The sequence below is a fragment of the Loxodonta africana genome, chromosome 4 (genome assembly GCF_030014295.1).
Source record: "Loxodonta africana isolate mLoxAfr1 chromosome 4, mLoxAfr1.hap2, whole genome shotgun sequence".
In the NCBI taxonomy this organism is placed as follows: domain Eukaryota; kingdom Metazoa; phylum Chordata; class Mammalia; order Proboscidea; family Elephantidae; genus Loxodonta; species Loxodonta africana.
In genome coordinates this window covers 17,226,839-17,248,575 of record NC_087345.1, presented here as the reverse complement: position 1 = coordinate 17,248,575, position 21,737 = coordinate 17,226,839, and the positions used below count along the sequence as shown (strand labels likewise).

At 49.8% G+C, this 21,737-nt stretch overlaps 1 protein-coding gene across 2 annotated transcripts in view; it reads right to left on the bottom strand.

Annotated features, from left to right (window-relative positions):
- MYH9 (myosin heavy chain 9) overlaps window positions 1-21,737 on the bottom strand; it is a 104,811-nt gene that overhangs the window by 61,171 nt on the left and 21,903 nt on the right. For both annotated transcript variants that reach the window (XM_064283622.1, XM_064283623.1), the window contains exon 2: window positions 5,568-5,919. In XM_064283622.1, the coding sequence (XP_064139692.1) occupies window positions 5,568-5,900 (333 nt within the window). In that variant the 5' untranslated portion in view covers window positions 5,901-5,919. The remainder of the gene's footprint in view (window positions 1-5,567; window positions 5,920-21,737) is intronic.

Here is a 21,737-nt window from a genome sequence, read left to right as displayed (position 1 = left end):
CACCAGCATCATCTCTCTGTCCTTTCCATTCAGGCCCTCCCTCAGCTGCACTGCGTGTGTGTCGATGGGGGGTGAGCCTCGGGCAAGACCTGGTGCAGGCTTCGAGTACAGTACAAGTCCAGTTACAAAGCTGGTATCCAAGGACAACGAGAGACGTGTTTGTCACCGTGAGAGAGGCACAAAGAGAAAAGGATGCAGCTACAGCACAGCGGACCGTGCAGAAACCCAGATTATTCTGCACCGAACGATTCTCAGAGACGTTGGACCCGAAACCATTCTAGCCTTGGGAAAACCCACTGTGCCCCGAAAGCAGTCCTATCTTTTATGGGCTAGACGAACACTGACAGAACATTTCCTCTCTGGAACCTTTTAAAGTCATTCACATGAAAAGCTTTCAAAAACTTAAAAGACCACTTTCATGTCCCCCCGCCACTCAAGCCTTCTCCAAGGCTCCTCTCTGGAGGGCACCCAATCAGTCAATATCCTTAACATGAAGCACCCTAAAAGATACCCACTACTCCAAGTCTGACTTGACCAAGTTAAAATCAGACCCTAGAGTCAGACGCCCTGGGTTCAAATCCCAGAGAAGGCAAGTTTCTTAGCCTCTCTCTCCCTCCATTTCTCAATCTATACAATGGAACAGGCAAGTCTCTAACTCACTGAGCAGCTGTGAGGATTAAAGAAGATAAAGTGCTTGACACAGCACCCAGCCAGCCTTGAAGAGCAGCTAGAAGAGCCCAACCTATTGCCACTGAGTCAATTCTCACTCACAGCGACCCTATAGGGCAGAAAACTGCCTCACAGGGTTTCCAAGGCTGCAATCTTTACTGGAGGAGAGCGCTATATCTTTCTCCCACGGAGCAGCTGGTGAGTTCAAATCACTGACTATTTGGTTAGCAGCCAAGTGTTTTAACTACTATGCCACCAAGGCTCCTTCCAAGAAGGCCAGGAAAGCATTTTCTAAAGGCAACAGTTTATACGGAGGTCAGTCCACATTAAGGCAAAATCTACATTAACTTGGGGCTACTTATTCTTTTTCTGCTATTTTTTTTTCATGATCCACCTCACCTACCAAAAAATAACTTTTTTTTTAATAGCTGGGAGAGACCTCCAAGACTACCCATGCTGGTGATAGGGGCTCATTTGGGGGCGCAGCCCTCTTTAAGTACCTGGACTGAGCCAAGCGCGCTTCCCGGGAAAGCGTGCCACAGGCCCAGAAGTCTGGCTAGGTGAGGCTTCGCCACTCCACAAGTCACACACACTTGCATTTCTCAGTCTGTTAAGTGACAGCTGAAGGTCCCAAGGCAGACAATGGCAGAGCTGGGGGGGCCCAGACCCACGTCTCATGACCTCCAATCCAGACCTCCTTGCTCATGGAGGCCAGTTCTCAGAGTTCATTACAGCCTTTTGTTTTCCTCACTGGAGTCCCTGGTGGCGCAAACAGTGAAGTGCTTGGCTGCTAACCAAATGGTTGGAGGTTCGAGTCCATCCAGAGGTACCTCGGAAGAAAGGCCTGATGATCTACTTCCAAAAAATCAGCCACTGAAAACTCTGTGGAGCACAGTTCTACTCTGACACACGTGAGGTCACCATTTGTCAAAGTCAACTCGGTGGTAACTGGTTTTACCCCCTCACTGTTGACTGTTTTCCCCATAGCAGCAAATATCTAATCCACAGATATCTGAGGGGCTACGCCAGGGTGCCAACTCAGCCCCTTCTAACCCTGCCCCTCTACTCCCACCAAAACTGAGGATGGGTCTTCTGGTTGAACCCAGAGACAAGGTCCACGCAGGGACCAATCACAAAGACTGAGACCCTCCCCAGGCGACAGCCACAGGCCCCAGCACTCGGAATTTACAAGCAGAAGTTAGACTGAAGGCAGAATTTCTGAGGGACTCCCATACCACATACAGGTCTGCATTCCAAAGACCAGCTGAGGTTGGAAATGAACAAGTGTGTCTGGCTGCCTCTTCTGTTTGGAGGAGAGGATGCAGGGCCTTCGATTTCCTTTATTCCTGGGTTAACCAGTCATTTGTTTTCCCTCCAACTACTCTTTTCACCAGGGACCAGGGAAGCTCTGAAGCAGAGGTCCAAATGCGGTATTGCCAACCTGCAGGCTCAGGCAGGAAGACAGGAGCAAAGCAGGAGGCTTTTCTGGTCTTTCCTCCACGTGAGTGTCAGTCGAGTGGGGGAGACAAGATAGCAGGCCAGGGAGCAGTGAGGTCATCCCAGGAGCTTGAAAACAACCGAGCTTTGTTCCTGAAGTTTGAGAAAACCCACACTCCAGGAAATTCAGCCCAATAAAAGCAAAGGACACCAGGCCACACATTTATGAAGGGCCACAGAGCCAGATGTTTTGAAACAGCTGTCAGTGACAACAGAGGGCATGAGGGGTTGGGACAAGTCTCTCTAACAGCTGAGGGGACAGACGGTCCCTCAAAGGGCTCTACGTGGGGTTCAGGATTCCTTGGCTAATGCCATCAGAGCAGGGAATTTGATTACAGGAAGGCCTGTGGAATCAGTCCTGCAGCCCACGTGGGCTCTGCGGCCGCTCTCGCGGAACAGTCTCAGAGGCCCAGACACACAGCAAGCAGCTCTGCTCCCACGCGCCACGTTAGGGCGCTGCTCCATTCACAGGCCACAGAGGCTCTTTGTGCCCAGCCGCCCCCTCGCCCAGGGCCGCACCCCTGCAGAAAAGGACAGACCAGCTGCTGCACAGAATCAGCCACGCCGCCCACCACGCCAGGCAGACGCTGCACACAAAAGCTCCATCCAAGGTGGCAACTGGAACCTCTGTGTGCAAAGAAGAGGCCCCGGGTGGTGCAAAGAATTAACGCGCTTGCTGGTAACTGAAATGTTGGAGGTTCGAGTCAAGCCAGAGGCGCCTCAGGGGAAAGGCCTGGCAATCTGCTGCTCAAAAATCGGCCATCGGAAACCCCATGGAGCACAGCTCCACTGACACACACTGGGTCAACATGAGTTGGAGCCGATTTGACAGCAACTGGGGAGCTGGGGGTGTGCAAACAGGGTGACAGGGAGTGAGATGGCCTGTCAGTCAGCCGAAGCTTTAACCTTATCCCAACTCTGCACCTGCTGGGGCTCCATGAGGATCATTCAGAGACCATCAACTTCCCCACCTCAGGAGCTGGCCGGAGGCAGGGGAAACTGCACACGGAAGATTACAGCAAAAGAGCAAAACCAGGAGCTAATGCCTCCAGCTAGAGCTCTGGAGAGAAAACTCAAGGACTACCCAGCGGCCCTGCCTATGGAGTAAACCCTCCACGTGTTGCCTTCAGAGGAAAGAGGAAGCAACTACCGTGGAATGCACTTTAATAACTAATATCCCCTCTCTGTGTGGGGGGATGACCGTTTGCAGCTGGCTAACAGAGTTAAATGCGTGTCATTCGTATGCTCAGTGAGCCTCTATAGGACCACATTGAACAGAGACCGGTGAACGGCCGAGCAGAGACACAGGGGTTACCTTAGACTTGTAATAAAGAGCAGCGGCTACATGAGTGAGCAGCAGAGCTGGGATTTAAGCCAAGTCTCGAAGGCTCCAGCTTCCAGGCCCTGAATCACTCTGCTTTCCTGGGCAGAGACCGTCCTAGCTTAGTGGCAGCACAGCAGAATAGGTATAACATGAGCTATAAAGCCAGCCAAGAGGAGCGTCCTGCTCCCAGACAACAGGACTGTGGCTCCCATCTCACCCCTGCAGGCAGGCATGCTTCCTTAAAGGCCCTTTGTTTTACTGCAAGTCACTTACTCTGCATTTCCATGGTTAATACTCCCAGGGATGGGGGTTTTTCCTTGGGTCCAGTACACTAGTCTCATCAGGAAACACAGAGACTGGGTTGAGAGTTAGGAAATCCAAATTCCAGGCTCAGCCCGGTCATCATCTAGCTGTGTGACCCTGGGTGAATGCCTTGCCATCTCTGGGCCTTAATTCTTCCCACTTGGCATGTTGGAAGTCTGAACTAAGCTAGTCTCTAAGAGTCTGGGTAGCCTGTTCCACCTATCTACTTGTTACTGGGTCCTTGGCTAATCAGCCTCATCCTCAAAAGGTGGTCATCAACAGCAGGAAAGAGAGGACCTGTTATCGTGGACTGATTCAGCATGAGCGAGGTAACGCAGCCCTCACACATAGCCTGGCCCACTCAGGGCTTCTGGGCAATCCAAAATGGCACATGGCTCAACAAAGGGCTTCAGCAGAATGCAGGGCACTCAGAAACACCAGGTCCATGGAATAAGGTAAGTGTCCTGAGCAATTGTGTATGGAAGTCACTCCAAAGCTGTAGAGAAAATGGAATGGCAGACCCTTTGAGAACTGCTCACCATCCCCGAAACGGGATGAGCCCAGTTTCTCCTTATATTACACATGTGACCACGAGCAAACCCCTGAGTCTGAGACCTGGCCTTCCCAACTGTAAAATGAAAGGACTGCAACAAATAATCACTCAGGGTTTTTTTTTTTCCCCTCCAGCTCAGAAAAAAATTTCAAAAACTGTTTATCCAGCCCCAAGACTAAGAAGTCCAAGATGGATATAACAGCATATTTGAATAAATAGCTATTTTAGGAATAATAAAAGCCAGTTATTTCTTCCCTACAAGGGACAGAACTAGAAGGAAATATCTTTGAATTGAACGGAAGGACTCTGGGGTCGGCAGTAGAAAGAGCTTTTTCTGCCCAGAGGGCCAAAGAGCTTGGAGCCTATTACGGGGGTAAGGGTGAATGCCCGCTTCCTAATGGTTTCCAAAACGGCGATGAGCTGTCTTCCTACTACATAGCTCCTGTCCTGGACCTTTGTACACACTGTCCTCTGGACTCTAAATACACTTTCCTTTTTCAAGCCTGCATGGAACTGCCACCAAAGAGCTGGATGGATTGACTCCAGTCTTACTCCTGGTGCTCATCTCTGCTTAAATCATACTTCCCAGGAATGCAAGTCTCTATGAAGAACAAGATGGCAGAGACACCAAAAAGGGATAAGGCAAAGTGGTGAGCAGAGACCAGGTGGTGCAGAAGGAACAAGGTGGGAACCCAGGAAATGGCATCCCCTACTTTATAAGGAATCTACCACACTGGCCTGAACCTTCATATCTCGCCCATGATTCAAGGTGGAGACCAAGGCCAGCTGGTGGGCATCCCTAGACATGTCATGCTTGTCTCCCTACGCTGGGTTTACAACAGGCTTCCTGTTCACTACCACAGTAAAACCTGCGAAAGCCGGAACCTATGTACGGTGGAAACCTGTCAGAAGGAAAACTCAAATATTTTCCACTAAAACAAGTGATAGAAAAGTAACAAGACTGCACCCTGACAAGGCTGGAAAACTTGTGAGACCGGGAAAAACAAGGCAGTCCCTGTCGAGTTTCGGCTCTCACAGGTTTCACTGTATCCCGTGCTTTTCGCTATGCAGGGAACAAAAGTAATGCTATGCAGGGCATTCCACCATGGTGCTCAGGCACCAAAGTTCAAGGATGTCACCCAGCATTGCTTAAAGCCTCCTTCTCCACCAGAGAGCCGGGGCCCAGGGGGAGAGCCCCTTGTTGGCGAGGGAGCCACTTACGTAGATGAGCCCTGAGTAGTAGCGTTCCTTGAGGTTGTGCAGCACCGAGGCCTCGTTGAGGCACGTGAGCTCCGCCATGTCCTCCACTTTGGAGAACTTGGGTGGGTTCATCTTCTGGATGTCATCCTTGTTCACCTTCACCTTCTTCCCATTCTCCACCAGCTCCACAATGGCCTCCTCGCCTACCTCCTCCTTGAGGCTGGCGGGCTCAAAGCCACTCTTGTCGGAAGGCACCCACACCAGCTTCTTGGCAGCCCAGTCGGCCTGGGCCAGTGGGTTATTGATTAAGTTTTTATCCACATAGAGATACTTATCAGCAGCTTGCTGCGCCATGGTGACTTACAGCCAGGTCCTAAGGGAGAAGAAAAGGAAAGAGGCATTAGATACAACTCCATCAGCCACACAAGAACTGCTGACGCCCCCATCTCCGCACGTGGTACAGCATCACAGTACAGTAAGACTACATAACCAGCCCGCACAAGCTGCCAGCATTTTCCTGCTTCCCACTTTTGGGAGGAAGATGTAACTCACTGAAACAATACATTAATACCAGGGATTTTGTCTTTAAGAAATGACTGGTAAGGTATACCCTAGGATCAACACACAACTGAGCGAATGTATAAACTATTGTGCCAAATCATAAGCAGAATACAGTCTCAAAGACAGATGGAATTATAGTCACCAGGTTAACTGCTAAGGCAGAAAAGTGAACCAGACAAATTGAGGAAGACTTTCAATAAAAACAGGTTTCTAATTCACCAAAAAACACAACTGACTACCACCATACATCATGGGAGTTTCCGGTTTTAAAAACATTGTCTCATTTCATGGAGTCAACTAAGACATGAGAAGAAACAAAACACCAATCTATGCGCCAGCTGCCACCAGATTGAAATTCCATCTTGATAATATAGTTCAAAGAGAACAGGCAAGGAAGTCAGGCTGCCGAGGCCACCCCTGAGTACAGTAAGAGTGCTCCACTTCCAGAGCACTAACGTGAAAAGGCAACCCTCACAATTTGTGGGCCGCCCGCACAGAAGCCCATGTGCGTTTCCGTTTTTCAAAACTTGTTTACAGAATAATGATGATGAAATAATAATCTCTTACATCTGTGGGGTTTTATAGCTTCTGAAATGCCATCACACACATTTCGCTATCTCAAAAGAGCTTCGCGTAGCCACCCTGTAAGGTAGGAAAGGTGTGTATTGTCCCCATTTTACAGATGAGGGAACAGAGTTCCTAGAGCTAAGGGACTTGTCCGCAGCCACCCAGGAAGAAGAGCGGGGCCAGGACTGTGGCCTTTCCATTGGCACGGTCGTTCTCACTCAGGAGGTTCTTCTGAGGCTGCCACGGCCTGAAAACGCTGCTGCTTTGAGCGAACCAACAGGAGGGCTTAGAAAGCCTGGTCTCAGACCCGGCCAGGCCACCAGCCACCAGAGGAACCAACTGGACACTCACCGCCCAGCTCACGCACAGAAAGGCTTTACCCAGGTGAGGTCAGGCTCCCCGATAAGCCACCCCCTCGCCCCCAGGAAACCATGAGGGTCCCAGGTCCAAATCCAGTGCCACCCAGGCTTCCAGATTCCAACGGGGACAAAAATGCCAAGGAGACAGGTGGCCTGGGAGGAAAATAACAAAAGGAAAAGTCTAATCAGCCAGAGGAGGGGCTGCCCAGGCCTTCTCTGGGCTCATTAAATGGCTTCCAGATCACGCTGAGGGGTGCCTCTGGCTTCACTCCAGGAGGGGCTGTTTTCCAGGAAACCTGCTGGCTCCTCCAGACAGGAGGGAGAGCGAGGCCCAGGAGCACAGCAGCCTCACCAGCGCCCCCAGCTGGTGGCTTGGTTTGCACTCCCAGCACAAACAAGCCCCGCAGGCCCTCATAGGGTGGGGGCCTCAGAGCATCCTCCAGCTCTGCCAGGACCACCCCCTGGGAGGGGGCGGGCCCCAAAGTTGTCCACAAGAACCAAGGCAGAAGCCCATGGCTGCGAACCACTATGACTAGTCACCATCTTTCATGTGGGTCTAGCAAAGGGCAGTACCCAGGGCCCAGCCAGCTCGGCTTCAGCTGTCCTCACTTCCACTCTGGCTTGTCCAATCACACAAATCAAAGGCTTCTCCTCCACCCAAGTAAATGCTCAGTGTCCTCTGCCTCCCTGCCACCCATGTGATTCCCATGCAGTCAGCCTCCCCGAAGTCCCAGCAGCCAGGTTCCCACGAGACCAGCCTTCCCAACATGAGACCAGCCTTCCCAACACGTTGCTCCTCTGCTCAACAGCCTGCAACGATCACAGTACAGGATCTCCCAGGCTGCTGCTTTTGCAGACTCCAAACCCGTCCAGGGTAATAAATAAGACAACTCTCCGTCAGTACATAGAGGGAGATTCACTTGAACCCCATACCCCAAAAGGCTACCTGCTCTGGTGAAGAGTCCCACTGAGCCAGTGAAGACACCCAAGGATACCACATGCCCTTTAGAAGACCCAGACCAAGAGAAGGAGGGGTAGGGGACAGTTATGAACACCTGCCTCTGAACATCACGCTCAGTTAATTTACAATCGCATTTGACTATCAATCGCCCAGGAAAATAGGTTTTCCTATCCCCAACTTATAAATAAGCCAGAATGCTCCTTAGAAGTGAGGACAGTGAGACTACGTCTTGCGTACTTTGGACTTGTTATCAGGAGGGATCAGTCCCTGGAGAAGGACATCATGCTTGGTAGAGGGTCAGATATAAAGAGGAAAACCCTCAACAGGATGAATTGACACAGTGACTGCAACAATGGGCTCAAGCATAGCAACAATTGTGAGAATGGTGCAGGACCGGGAAGCTTTTCGTTCTGTTGTACACAGGGTCGCTATGAGCCAGAGCCAACTCAACTGCACCTAAGGACAAGAACAACAACTTGAAAATGAGGAAGCAGCCTCAGAGAGGCAAGTCGCTTGCCCAGAGCCGCCCAGCCCCGTTGAGGAGTGGGCATTCTCACTCAGATCCATGCCTGGACTCCTCCAGCACACATACGCCTGGGTCCCTCAGAGAAGTCAGGCTGGCGTTGGAGCTGGGCAGTAAGTGCTGAGAAGCCAAGGCATGGGGATAGCGGGCGGTGCGGTCCAGAGCATTCAACAAATATTCACTGTGTCTTATCTGCCAGAGAGGGAGGCTGGGGCATGGAGTGCTCCCAGCTGTGACTGCAAAGCCTGTTGCGCTCAATGCTCCCTCCCTCCACCTCTACCGTCACCAACAAGCAGCCCACCAGCGATGGCAGAACAACTTCTGCCCTAACCAGAAATATCCCCTGAAGTCTTCTTTAAACCAAACACCATTCTAGCAACACCAAGCCCAGCACAACCAATAGCAAGACTTGCTTCTGTCTGAAGTGAACCTATCTGGGAGCTGGTTCCACAGCCACACACGGGCCTCCTTCAGGCTGCAAGACCAGGCACTCTGCCCATCCCAGAAATCTGGGTAAACGCCAGCCCTTTCACCCATGGCTCCCTTCACCCATGGTTCCCTTCACCAACGGCTCCCTTCACCCATGGCTCGGGTGTTCAGGGCCACAAACATCACAGTGGCTAGCAGGGAAAGGGGAGAATTCCGCCCACCCACAGCCCTCGACTGTAGGCCTAGGTGGGAGGCGAAGGCAGTTACAAGCCGGCACTGTCCACTCCTGATGGCTACAGAGCCTGGTGACCAAGCTAGGCTCTGTATTTAAGAAGAGGGAGCACACTGCATCCCCCTAAGGGCCTCTCTGCCTCCAAAGACCAGGGGAGCCAAGGCTCCCTCAGAAGCAGGCCTGTGAGGAGGCCCCACAGCCTCTGCACCCACCTCCAGGAAGACTTCTCATTAGACGAGGCTGGGCCTGCCTTGCCAGGCCAAGGACGCAGCTATTTGGTTTCAGGACCTATGCTGGAATGACGTGGGCTAGCAGCAGTGCCAAGATCAATACATGGGTTAGGTCGGTGGGGAGAGCCGCAGAGGTCATGCTAAACAATGGGATTTCTACTAAAGCCTCCCTCCCCCGCCCCAGACTGGACAAGAACATCCACATTCAGTGATTCAGGGGCCACAGGGCTCAGCTGAGCTCGTTGCCACCTGTGTCAGGAAAGCAGGCTCCTGGGACCCTGGCAGCTGCTGAAGTGGGCAGAAGCAGGCAGGTTAATGCTTACCTTTCAAGGCTACAGGTGGGTTCAGCCACCACTGAAGAGAGCTAAGAGCATACTCAAAAGGATACTAGGGGAGTCATGGAGGCTGAATGAACCCCCAAACCAAAACGACAGTTTAGCTTAATTAGTAAACAATGTCTGCTTTAAGTATTGTGGGTTTTTTTCTTAATTGTACTTTAGATGAAGGTTTACACAACAAACTAGCTTCTCATTAAACAGTTAGTGCACATATTGTTTTACGACATTGGTTACCAACCCAACAAGACGTCAACACTTTCCCTTCTGGACCTTGGGTTCCCAATCTACCAGCTTTCCTGTCCCCTTCTGTCTTCTAGTCCTTGCCTCTGGGCTGGTGTGCCCCTTTAGTCTCATTCTGTTTTATGGGCATGTCTAATCTATGGCTGAGGGGTGAACCTCAGGAGTGACTTCATTACTCAGCTGAAAGGGTGTCTGGGGGCCATACTCTCAGGGTTTCTCCAGTCTCTGTCAGGCCAGTAAGTTTGGTCTTTTTTTGAGTTAGAATTTTGTTCTACATTTTTCTCCAGTTGAGCACTGTGCTCTTTTAAAGAACTATATGGGATCAAACAGACATCAACTCGAAAGGTTAGATAGGAAGCTTAGGGGGCATGAGTTTATGTGAATGGTGGTCGAACAATTGGGAAAAGGAGGGCGAGAATGGTTGCCCAACCTGAAGAATGTAATCAGTGCCACTGAACCGTACAAGCAGAAATTGTTGAATTGGTGTATGTTTTGCTGTGTATATCTTCAACAACAATAAAAAGATTAAAAAAAAAAAAAACATAAAACAAAGTAACTGCACAATAAAAAATTTAAATAAGGGGAACTATCAAAAGGATATTAGGAATGCCTTGAAGGTCAGCGGAACAAGGGCGGGGGTTTGGGGACCATGAGTTAAGGGGACTTCTAAGTCAATTGGCAAAATAATTCTACTATGAAAACATTCTGCATCCCACTTTGAAATGTGGCGTCTGGGGTCTTAAATGCTAACAAGAGGCCATCTAAGATGCATCAATTGGTCTCAACCCACCTGGATCAAAGGAGAATGAAGAACACCAAGGTCACATGACAACTATGAGCCCAAGAGACAGAAAGGGCCACATGAACCAGAGACCTACATCAACCTGAGACCAGAAGAACTAGATGGTGCCCGGCCACAATCGACGACTGCCCTGACACGGAGCGCAACAGAGAACCCCTGAAGGAGCAGGAGATAGTGGGATGCAGACCCCAAATTCTCACAAAAAGACCATACTTAATGGTCTGACTGAGACTAGAGGAATCCCGGTGGTCATGGTCCCCAAACCTTCTGTTGGCACAGGACAGGAACCATACCCCAAGACAACTCATCAGACATGGAAGGGACTGGACGGTGGGTAGGAGAGAGATGCTGATGAAGAGTGAGCTATTTATATCAGGTGGACACTCGAGACTGTGTTGGCATCGCCTGTCTGGAGGGGGGATGGGAGGGTAGAGAGGGTTGGAAGATGGCAAAATTGTCACGAAAGGAGAGACTGGAAGGGCTGACTCATTAGGGGGAGAGAAAGTGGGAGTATGGAGTAAGGTGTATATAAACTTATATGTGACAGACTGACTTGATTTGTAAACGTTCACTTGAAGCTCAATAAAAATAAAAAAATAAAAAAAGGACATTAGGGAGGCAACCTGCTAAACGCAACAGCTGCGTCTCCTGCCCTGTCCTGGGACCACGCTAAACAGGCTTTTGGAAAGGTTTTTAAACTGCACATAATATAAAGCATTTCAAAGTGAAAGAAAAATATCTCCCTAGATTCCTGACATCTCCCCCCCACAAAAAAATCAAGCTTTTCCTTCTAGTCCTGGTTCGTAGAAACACATGATCTTTATTACATGCAGCGTGCAGTTCCACATGTTGTATCTTCCCAACTTGCTGTGACCCTTTCCCCCAGTGCTATAGCCTGATGATCATTTTCAATGGCTACATAATACTCCAAAGAGGTTTTTTAAATCCACACTTATTGGGTTTTTTTCCTCTTATCAGGTTTTTTTCACTTTTCATTTAGAGTACAGTCATGCATCGTTTAACATTCACGATACGTTCTGTGAAATAGGACATTATGGGATTTGGACAGTATGTGAAACACCATGTTATATACAGCTAGTCCCCAGATTACGAATGAGTTCCATTCCTAAATCTGTTTTTAAATCGAATTTGTATGTTAAGTCGGAACAGTTAGGTACAGTTCATACCCAATGTCGGTTAGTCAAATGTTTGTCTTAATACATAGATACTTTTCTATGCATAAAAAACATTAAAGAAACACTTCCAGATATACGAAAATCTCTTTAACATACTAACACAGTAATAATAATAATGTTTTGATGCACGTGGCAAAGCAGCGCCTGTTTGTTATTAGGAACCAGCGTATGTACCTCAAATTTTTAATATAATAGGCTTTAGGGGGGGTTGGTTCGTAACTAAGCATCAGACACTCTTAACCTGGGGGCTGCCTGTACTTGGCAAAGCTATATGCGATACTGTAGTGTATCTATATTGACTAAACAGCCACCGGGAAGCTGCTGCATTTGCTACCTCCAGTTACATCCATTAGGTCCTGTTCTTCAATTGAGATTTCTGAAGTCTATTATAACCCTATGAGACCACAGACGTGTGTACGATCGAAAGGTGCCTCAACGGACGTTATGCGGCACATGATGGTACCACCTTGAGATAAATTCCCAGAACCTGGGTTACTGGTACAAAGGGACATTCCAACATTTGTATGGCCCTGATGTGGATTACCAAACGGTTTTCCAAAGGGGTGGATCCAGTGTCCGCTGCCATTTGAGCAGGGTATACAAGTGACAGCTTGGTGCAACTACACCAGAGCCCTGCATCATTTTACAAATTTATTAAATAATTTAACAACTATGAAATTACAACCATTTCACTTTTTTTTTTAACTACTGTTGTTGCTGTCAGTTGCCATCACGTCCATTCCGACTCATGGTGAGCCCATGTGTGCAGGGTAGAATGCCTCTACAGGGTTTTCAAGGCTGTGACCCTTCAAAAGCAAATCACCAAGCTTGTCTTCCAAGGCGCCTTTGGGTGGATTTGAACTGCCAACCTTTCGGTTAGTAGTTGAGCACTTAACCGTTTGTGCCATGAGGGAAAGTCACCTTTCTAAAACAACATATAGTTATCTATGTTTGTAAGAAAGACTTTTATTTTATGGCTCAGATCTGGGAACCATACAAAGTCCTGGGAGTCTGCAGGGCATCAACAGGCAAGCAAGGAGTTAACTTTCTCCCTAAGGAGAAGGAAACCCGCTTAACCCCATGGTGATTGGACTAGGGCCCAGGCTGTCCGCAGCCCTTCCACGCCCTGCTTCCTGCTGTGCCATTCCAACTCCAGGAAACCCAAGTAGTTGCCTTTTTAGGCCATAATCGAGCAGGACACAACTGGAGGCTAAATTAGGACTCTCAGGAAATGATGAAATTGAAAGTAAATAGGTTGACCAAAAACCTCTGCTTCAACCCAAAAAATCATTCCTCGATTATTTGCCTTCTCCCCTTGCACCCAAGCATCCACGGGGACCTTTTACTCCTCCCTGTTTTCCCAAAGAGTCCTCTCCCTCCCTCCTTTTCTCTTTTTATTGTTTGTGTGTCTGTTTGGAAAACAAACTGCTGGCCTCTTAAAGCAGACTACATCCCACTAAGATGGATCACTGGCCCCAAAACCATGAGCCTCTCCATTCCTCGACAACTAGCGTTCAAGTAGAGCCTCCCAGGGCCAAGTTTTAGACCAGGCGTCTTCAAGTCATCACCCTCAAAGAGCTCTCCCATCCTGAGGGCCTGTTAATTCTCACTCAACCCTCACAATAATTTTATAATGTCTATATCACCACATTCACTTTATAGACGAGGGAAATGAGGCTCAGGCAGGCACACGGGCCAGGTTCAAACTCAGACTCAAGTGGCTTCCACTTAACTGCCTTTCCCACGAGCTATGGGAAGAAAACCAATTGAGAACCTCCTAGTTAAACAGATGATGCTTACGCCAACCCAAGGCCATACACCCCGTCTCCTCGGCCTGGCTCTCACGAGGCAATCTGCACATTTCCACCTTAAATCGCTGAAGCTACAGGAAAGGTGAGTGTTTGAGCACCACCTCAGCCAGGTGGAACAATGAGACAGCTGTTAATGTCTCTGAGCCTGGGCTGCCAGGAGTTGGACAAACCAATCACCAACAGCCCTCATCGCGCCCAGGTTCCAGCTCAGCGATCTTGGCAGCCACAACCCTGACGCCGGAAGCCCTGTTCCAGCTGAACCACTGATGTATGGGGGCAGGCCCCTCTCTTTCTATTATTCCATCCCCACCCCCACCCCAGAGAACACATAAACATGTCTCTTGCCTTTCCCCCCACAGCCATTGGCTCTGAACAAATGAAAACTATCAAGGTGCCTGAATTCCACTGTAAAGGAAGGTTCTGTGAAATGAGGGGAGTCCCTGGTGGCACCAAAGGTTAGGTGCTGAGCTACTAATCGAAACGTTGATGGTTCGAATCCACCCAGAGGTTCCTTAGAAGAAAGGCGTGGAGATCTGTATCTGAAAGGACACTGCCGTGAAAACTCTATGGCGTGCAGTTCTACTCTGAAACACATGGGGTCGCTAGGAGTCAGAACTGACTCCACAGCAACTGGCAGATACAGTATATATATATGAAAAGCAGTGAAAGCAGCTGCTATAATAATACAGAAATTTTCAAACCCATGACATCGATCTATTCAACCAACTGGTACACATCGAGGATCTACGTGCCAAAGTTCGTGGCAAAGGCATAAAGGACCCAAGGAGTTTATAACACAGTGGGGTGACGGGACAGACACACATACAACTAGTGAGAGTGCCAATCGGGACAATATGGCGCAGAGTGGACAGAAAGCAAGCTCCTCGGTTGGCTTCTGTCCTGTGCACTGCTGTATCCCACACCCACAGAGTAGCCCCTCGATAGACAGACTTGCCGTCTGAATGCATGAAGAGCAATCACCTGCCCTGTGACCCTGGGCACACGCCACCTCTTTGGGCCTCAGCTGTAAATGCACATATTTCATGGCACCCTCTTTATCTCACAGGGCTGTTAAAGTCAACATATACTCACTATATGAATAACCCAGCTCCGAAAGGCTGACGTGCGTAATGACAACTCAGGACATCTGTCATTGTGGAAGGTTCACTGCAATGGGGAAGACCCGTGTAAACAACCATTTTAACTCCAGACCCCATGAAGGAAGCCTGGGGAGGAACAGGCAACCTGCTACAGGACCAAAGAGGAAGAAACATTCGGATGAAAACTTGGAAGCTCCAGGGTAAGTTTCATGGTGGAGGTGACACTTAATCTGGGTAGATGTTGATGAGGCAGGGAAGAGATGGTGGAAAAGTATTCCAGACCAAGGGAGGAAAGTGAAAGCTGAGATGTGGAAAGAGGGTGCGATATTTCATCAACTGTAAAATGATACAGTCAATTAAGGCAAGGTTTCTCAGCCTCGCCACTACTGACATCTTGGGCTGGATAATTTCTTAGTTGTGGGGCTGTCCTGTGCATTGTAGGATGTTTAGCAGCATCCCAGGCCTCTACCCACGAGATGCCAGTAGCATCCCCCCAAGTTGTAACAATCAAAATACCTCTAGACACTGCCAAATGTCCCCTGTTGTTGTTGGGTGCCACTGGGTCTCACAGCAACCCCATGTGACAGAGTAGAACTGCCCTACAGGGTTCTCTTGGCTGTAACCTTTACAGAAGCAGATCACCAGGTCTTTCTCCTGCGGGGTCACTGGGTGAGTTCGAACCTTTTGGTTAGTGCTGAGCTAACAGCTGTTTGCGCCACAATGTCGCCTGGGAGACAAACAGCCCCTCAGTTGAGAATCACTGATTTCAGGGATTAGGATGAGCAAGTGTGAGTGAACATACCACGGGCTGCCAGAAGAACGAACAAATCTGTCTTGGCAGAAGTACAGCCCGAATGCTCCTTAGAACCAAGGATGACAAGAAGTCCAACATACTTTGGACGTGTTATCAGGAGGGACCAGTCCCTGGAGAAGGACATCATGCTTGGTAGAGCGTCAGCAAAAAAGAGGAAGACCCTCACTGAGATGGATTGACACAGTGGCTGCAACAGTGGGCTCAAGCATAACGATTGTGAGGGTGGCGCAGGACCCAGCAGTGTTTAGTTCTGTTGTACGCATGGTCACTATGAGTCGGAACTGAGTCGACAGCACCTAACAACATGAGTAAGTATGGCACCATGAAAGCAGACTTCTGCTACATAAATTCTATCCCAACTTTGAGGGGCACGGGCCAAATCTCCTTCATAAAACTTAAAGTCCCCAGGGCAAAAAGATATCCCGGACCCAAATAATGTCCCACTTATGGCACTGTCACCAAGGAATGACTTTCCCTTGCAATATGCTGTATTTTAAGGGCTCTGACCTGTACTCATCTGCTTGCTTGTGAAGATGCCTAAATGTTAAATTGAAACAAATCAACAAAAATCGGGCAAAGGATTTAGGCAGGGCATGAATCTCCTTCAGAGCCTCCAGCATGCAGTTCCAAACATGATTCATAAGCAAAATTCACCAGCAGCAAAAGGACCAGTGATAAGACAGGTGGCAGCCACATCTCAGAGGTGGCTCCTTGCCTGTGCGAGTTCACCCCATACTGGGAAGTCCATCAAATGCTGTTTACTGAGTAGTTCTGGCGAATCAGGTTTAGACCCAGGAATAGATGGTTTTCACCAACGTGGCGGCCAAGCCCAGGTCTCTCCCCTGAATGCCCTCATATACATACCAGCACCTACCTGACGACTAGACAGCTCCACCTGGTGGGCCCACAAGCACCATCAAACTTGAGCCCCCAGCCCCCATCTCCCCGAACCTGCATCCTCTTCTGGGTCTCCAACTCTGGGAAAGACACTGTCCATCTGGTCACCCAAGGTAGTCACTCTAAGCTCCTCCTCAATTGATTTCAACCCTATCACCAGTGCCCTCCTCCAGTCCAGGCCCACGTCACCTCCTCCCTGGGGTACTACAACTGCCTGCTTACTAGACCCCCTGCCTCTTTCACCTCCTTCAAATCAATCCTCCTCACTGCCCTCAGGGTTACCCAGCAGCTCAAATATGTGTTCACACTACTTCCTACGTTATTGGCAACACTTGCCAGCTCACAATGTCTCACTGGCTCCACACCTTCTCCAGAATAATATCTGACATCTTTGCGTGGTAAGCAGACTCCTTGGGACCCCACCCCTTCGTCTCCTGCTACCCTCCCTTTCGGCCAGTTGTTCCGAACTACTCACGATTCCCTGTCCACATTCCATTCTACTCACACCTCCAGCTGTGCAGAGAAGCCGGTGTCATCTGTACCAGGAGCCCGCTCTCAAATCTAAGCTCAAACATTACCTCCTCTGCGAAAAAACCAAACCTGATCCCGTCGAGTCAATTCCGACTCATAGCAACCCTATAGGACTGAGCAGAACTGCACCATGGGGTTTCCAAGGAGCAGCTGGTGGATTCGAACTGCTGACCTTATTAGTTAGCTGACAAGCTCTGAACTACTGCGCCACCAGGGCTCCTCTGCAAAAAAAGCCCTCCCTAATTGCCACAAAGAGACTTCCCGTATATCCCTGTCCTCTGTGCTCTGTACTGTCTCCACAGCAGTAACCAAAGAGTTGGCCTGTAATTATCTGTAGTTTTATTTGTGGGCATGGACCAGGTTTCATTTATCTCAATTGCAAATGTCTAGCACAATGCCTGACCCAGAGCAGATGTTCACCTGAAGAACAAATGAATGAAGAACAAGGCAAAGATAAGGAAGACACAATGAAGAAGCTTTCAAAGAGACTGAAAATCCTCTTGAGCTGTGCAGAGGGCCAGAGTTGGAGAGCTGAAGTGAACAGGGAGACCCAAGTCAAAAGCAAGCACTAGGGTCACAGCCAACTAATTTGTTATGAAAACCATGCCATTCCTGGACTAATTTTCATATTTCCAAAACGAAGATCATTTAATGGCCCCCAAGAAGCTAAATAAACAGTTGAATAAACCATCTCAGTTTTCTGGAACCTTCCAGTGCCCTATGATTAACCAAAGTGGAGGCACTTACCTCCACGGCCAGATCAAAACATCAGAAGGGACCCAGGCTGGCGTGGCCTTTGCCCTGGTTGGAATGCCACAAAAAGGCCAGGGGTCCCCCTTCCTGCCTCTCCCGGAGCACTTGGTCTGTATCTGCTAAACAAGTGCTGGAGACACCATCTCAGAATGGAAAGGGAGGACTTGGGAAAGCCACAGCCACTGGGGGCACCAATCCTGAAAATCTCAAGATAAATGCTTGTAATTCACCATGATGGAATGTAACAGACTCGGCTTTGGAGTCAGACAGACCAGGGTTTGAATCCCACATCCTCCCACTAATGATCGTAGAATCTTGAAGCTGCTAGCACCTCAATGTCTGATCTTTGAAATAAGGAAGAATACCACCATCAGAGAAGTTGGCACTCAAGTTCCCGGGAAAGAACCCAACACTTAATACTGGTCTCCCATGCACTATCTTATCCTCCTGACCTAACTCCCCTCCTTCCTACGAATGACACCTGGGGCCTATGAAAAGTTCCCAGAAGTAGAGTGACTTTCTGCGGGTTACACCAGTCCACAGAGGACAAAATATCACAGTACAGCAACCCCGACTACACTGACACGCAGGGGGGAAGGGGTTTCATAGCCTAGGAAGCCTGGACACGCTGCCTACCCCGCCACCTCCTGCAGAGCCACAAAGCACACCAAAGGTTCTGTGAAGCCTTCACTAAGGAAATCTGCTTTTTGTCAGCTGCCATCAAGTCCATTCCAACTCATGGAGACCCCACGTGTGCTGAGAACTTTCGGAAACAGATCACCAGGCCTGCGTTCCTAGGTACCTCTAAGTGGTTCTGAACCAACCTTTCAGCTAGTAGTCAAATGCTTAACTGTTTGCACCACCCAGGGACACCCCAGTTAGCCTTTGTTGTTGTTGTCAGGTGCCATCGAGTCAGTTCCAACTCACAGCGACTCTACATACAACGGAATGAAAAACTGCCCAGTCCTGCGCCATCCTCACAACTGTTGCTATGCTTGAGCCCACTGTTGCAGCCACTGTGTCAATCCATCTCATTGAGCGCCTTCCTCTTTTTCGCTGACCCTCTACTATACCAAGCATGAGGTCCTTCTCCAGGTACTGGTTCCTCCTGGTAACATGTCCAAAGTACATGAGACAACTCTTACCATCCTTGCTTCTAAGGAGCATTCTGGTTGTACTTCTTTCAAGGCCGATTTGTTCATTCTTCTAGCAATTCATGTGCAATTAGCCATAGTGCCCATGAATATCCTGCAAGAAGCATTTCTTGAATGCTGGTCTAAAACATGCCAGTGATGTGGGAGGTCCCAGACGTGGGGCAGAACCAGCTGTGTAACCCTGCAGAAGGCACCCAACCTCCCTGGACCTCAGCTTCCCCACCTGCAAGCTGTCTACCAGCTCGGCTGGGGCTGCTATCAGGTGCAAACAAGATGATGGACATGCACTCCAGCCTCCCTGAACGAACAGGAGGATGACTAGAGCAGTTATCTACAGTGAAGGTCATCAAAGTGGCCACTCTGCCACCCAAGGCCAACCTTCCCGCAGGCTGGAAACAGCCCCCCACCATGGGCACTTACATGCTCCAGGCTATGAGGAAGGGGGACTCTCCCAGCTGCCCAGACCCAGAAGGTATGAAGCTGCTAAGGAATGAGAAGACAGTGAAGGTCCCCCTCCCCCCACCTCAGGAATGCTGTTTGCTTGCAGAAGAAGCTGGGACTTGTTTCCATTAGCACTGTTCCAACCCAGGCCTGTGTTGATGCTTAGCAGATAAGAAAACCAGACCAGGGAAAGGCCAGAAAGGAATTTAGCACCAGAGTCCCAGGACCCACCCCCTCAGCCTTTCCCTCCCCACAAGGCCACACAAGGGGCTTCCCAGGGCTCCTGTGAGCAGAGGGAGTGCTGTGAGATGTTCACATTGCCAAGGCAGAGCCTGTCGCCCTTTCGGCTTGGCCTTGTACCCAACAGACCCAGGCCATCAAATATGACCCAGAATCTTGTGCAAGCTTTCCTGGGCACAGACATGTATAAGGAATGGGGGACAGGTAGCAAAGGGGGCAGCTCTGAGATGAGACAGGCAGCTGATCGGGATCTTATCTGCCAAGTATAGGAATGTGGACTTTATTCCAGGGACAAGGGGAAGCCACTAGAGGGTTGGGGGAGGGTGGATGACATCATCAGATGTGTATTTTAACAAAATCACCCTTCCTGACCTCAACTGAAGGGGCAAATTTGACTGAGGAGTCAGTGGTTGCAAGGTACCCAGGACCAGCAACGCAGAAGCACCCTACCTGGGAGGAAGGAAGGCTCCATGCCTGGAGGAGGTAGCGTGCCTAGACAGCCCAAGAGAGGGACAGATGAAACCACACATTCACCCTCTGATCTACTGCAACAGCTGGCTCGGGGAAAGTCTTGGGGTGCACAGTTCTCCTGTAGTCATTTCCTCCCCAAGGAGTGGCCAGCAATCCAGAGCCCCAGGGCCGGTGTTTCCAAGGCGTCTGGGCACAGCTCTCACACACCGTGAGTCACACAGACTACCCCACAGACTACTCAGTAGACTGTCGGACTGGGTTCCCTCCACCGATACACCATCCCGACGACCTCAGGGCTACAGAGACGGGGGCTTTGGGGCCTCAGCTCAGAAAGTTTCTTAATGAGTTAATGAGTCAGTCAACCAGTCACTCAGAACGGAGGGTGAGTAGAACCTGAAGGCAGCCCATCGGCTGCAAGGTGGGCACGCAAAGCGCAGCCTAGAGAGATGCACAAGCCCCCACAGCTTTTAGACCCAAGTCCTCCAGCCAATGCCTCCCAACTCTCTTTCCAGCCCCACCTCTCTATCTCCAGGCCAGACACCCTTGCTCCAGCCTCTCGCAAGTCTGCTCCCCCTTTGTTCGAGCTATCTCCCCAGGAGACAGGCCAGGAATTCCTTTGTTCCATTCCCTACTGACAGAGCCTCCAAACCAGACAGGAGCCACCCCAAGCAGGAAGCCTTTCCAAACACCTTGGTGTCAATTACTCACCTCCCTCTTCTCCCCACTAGGCAGACTACAACACTACCTGCCTTAGCCAGAACCACTGCTTATCCACTGCCTATCTCCCCCCTTGTCCCCACAACCCTTTGGAGGCAGGAACAGCGCCCCTACCCCTTACTCAAGGGCCGACTGAGCCCAGGGTATTGCATGGAGAGGGCCTCCAATTGATGCCTGTGGAAATGCACTCAACTGTTCGACATGGTCACATTGCACATTGCATCTTCTGGGTAACCCGGATGTCCCAAGATCTAACCATTTGAGAGGCAACCCTCTAACGCCCTTCGTATACTAGGGAAAGAAGGAAGGGAGGCAGGACACAACAGCAGCAGGGCTAATTAGCTCTCATGCTGCGGTAAAAGGCCTGGCAGGCAGTGGTGGACCCTTGACTTTGCTTTCAATTGGTTCACTATTTGCATAGTGAGATCACACCTGTGTCTCACCTACTTGGTAATGCACTTTGACACTGCCACCCAGAAGAAACTGCAAAAGGAAACAAGTCATTTCAGGTATGGGGGCATCACCTCCCAAACAGCAAGGCACACTGTCCCCTCAGACGCCACCCCAGGTTTGACAAGACTGACAAGAGCACCCTTTGGCTACTTTTGTTTGGAACTGTGCACGGCGCACACCAACCGTGCCCTCCCCCAGATACCAACCATCTCCTGAACCTGCTAGAAGCTATACACACTCACACAACACGCACACACACACGCACGCACACACACGTCAACCTTCAGATGCCTGCAGCGAAGTTATTCGTTCCCTTTGGTTCTGCTGATAGAACGGTTTTCCTTTCCTCAGGCATTTGAGCATAGTCTGCT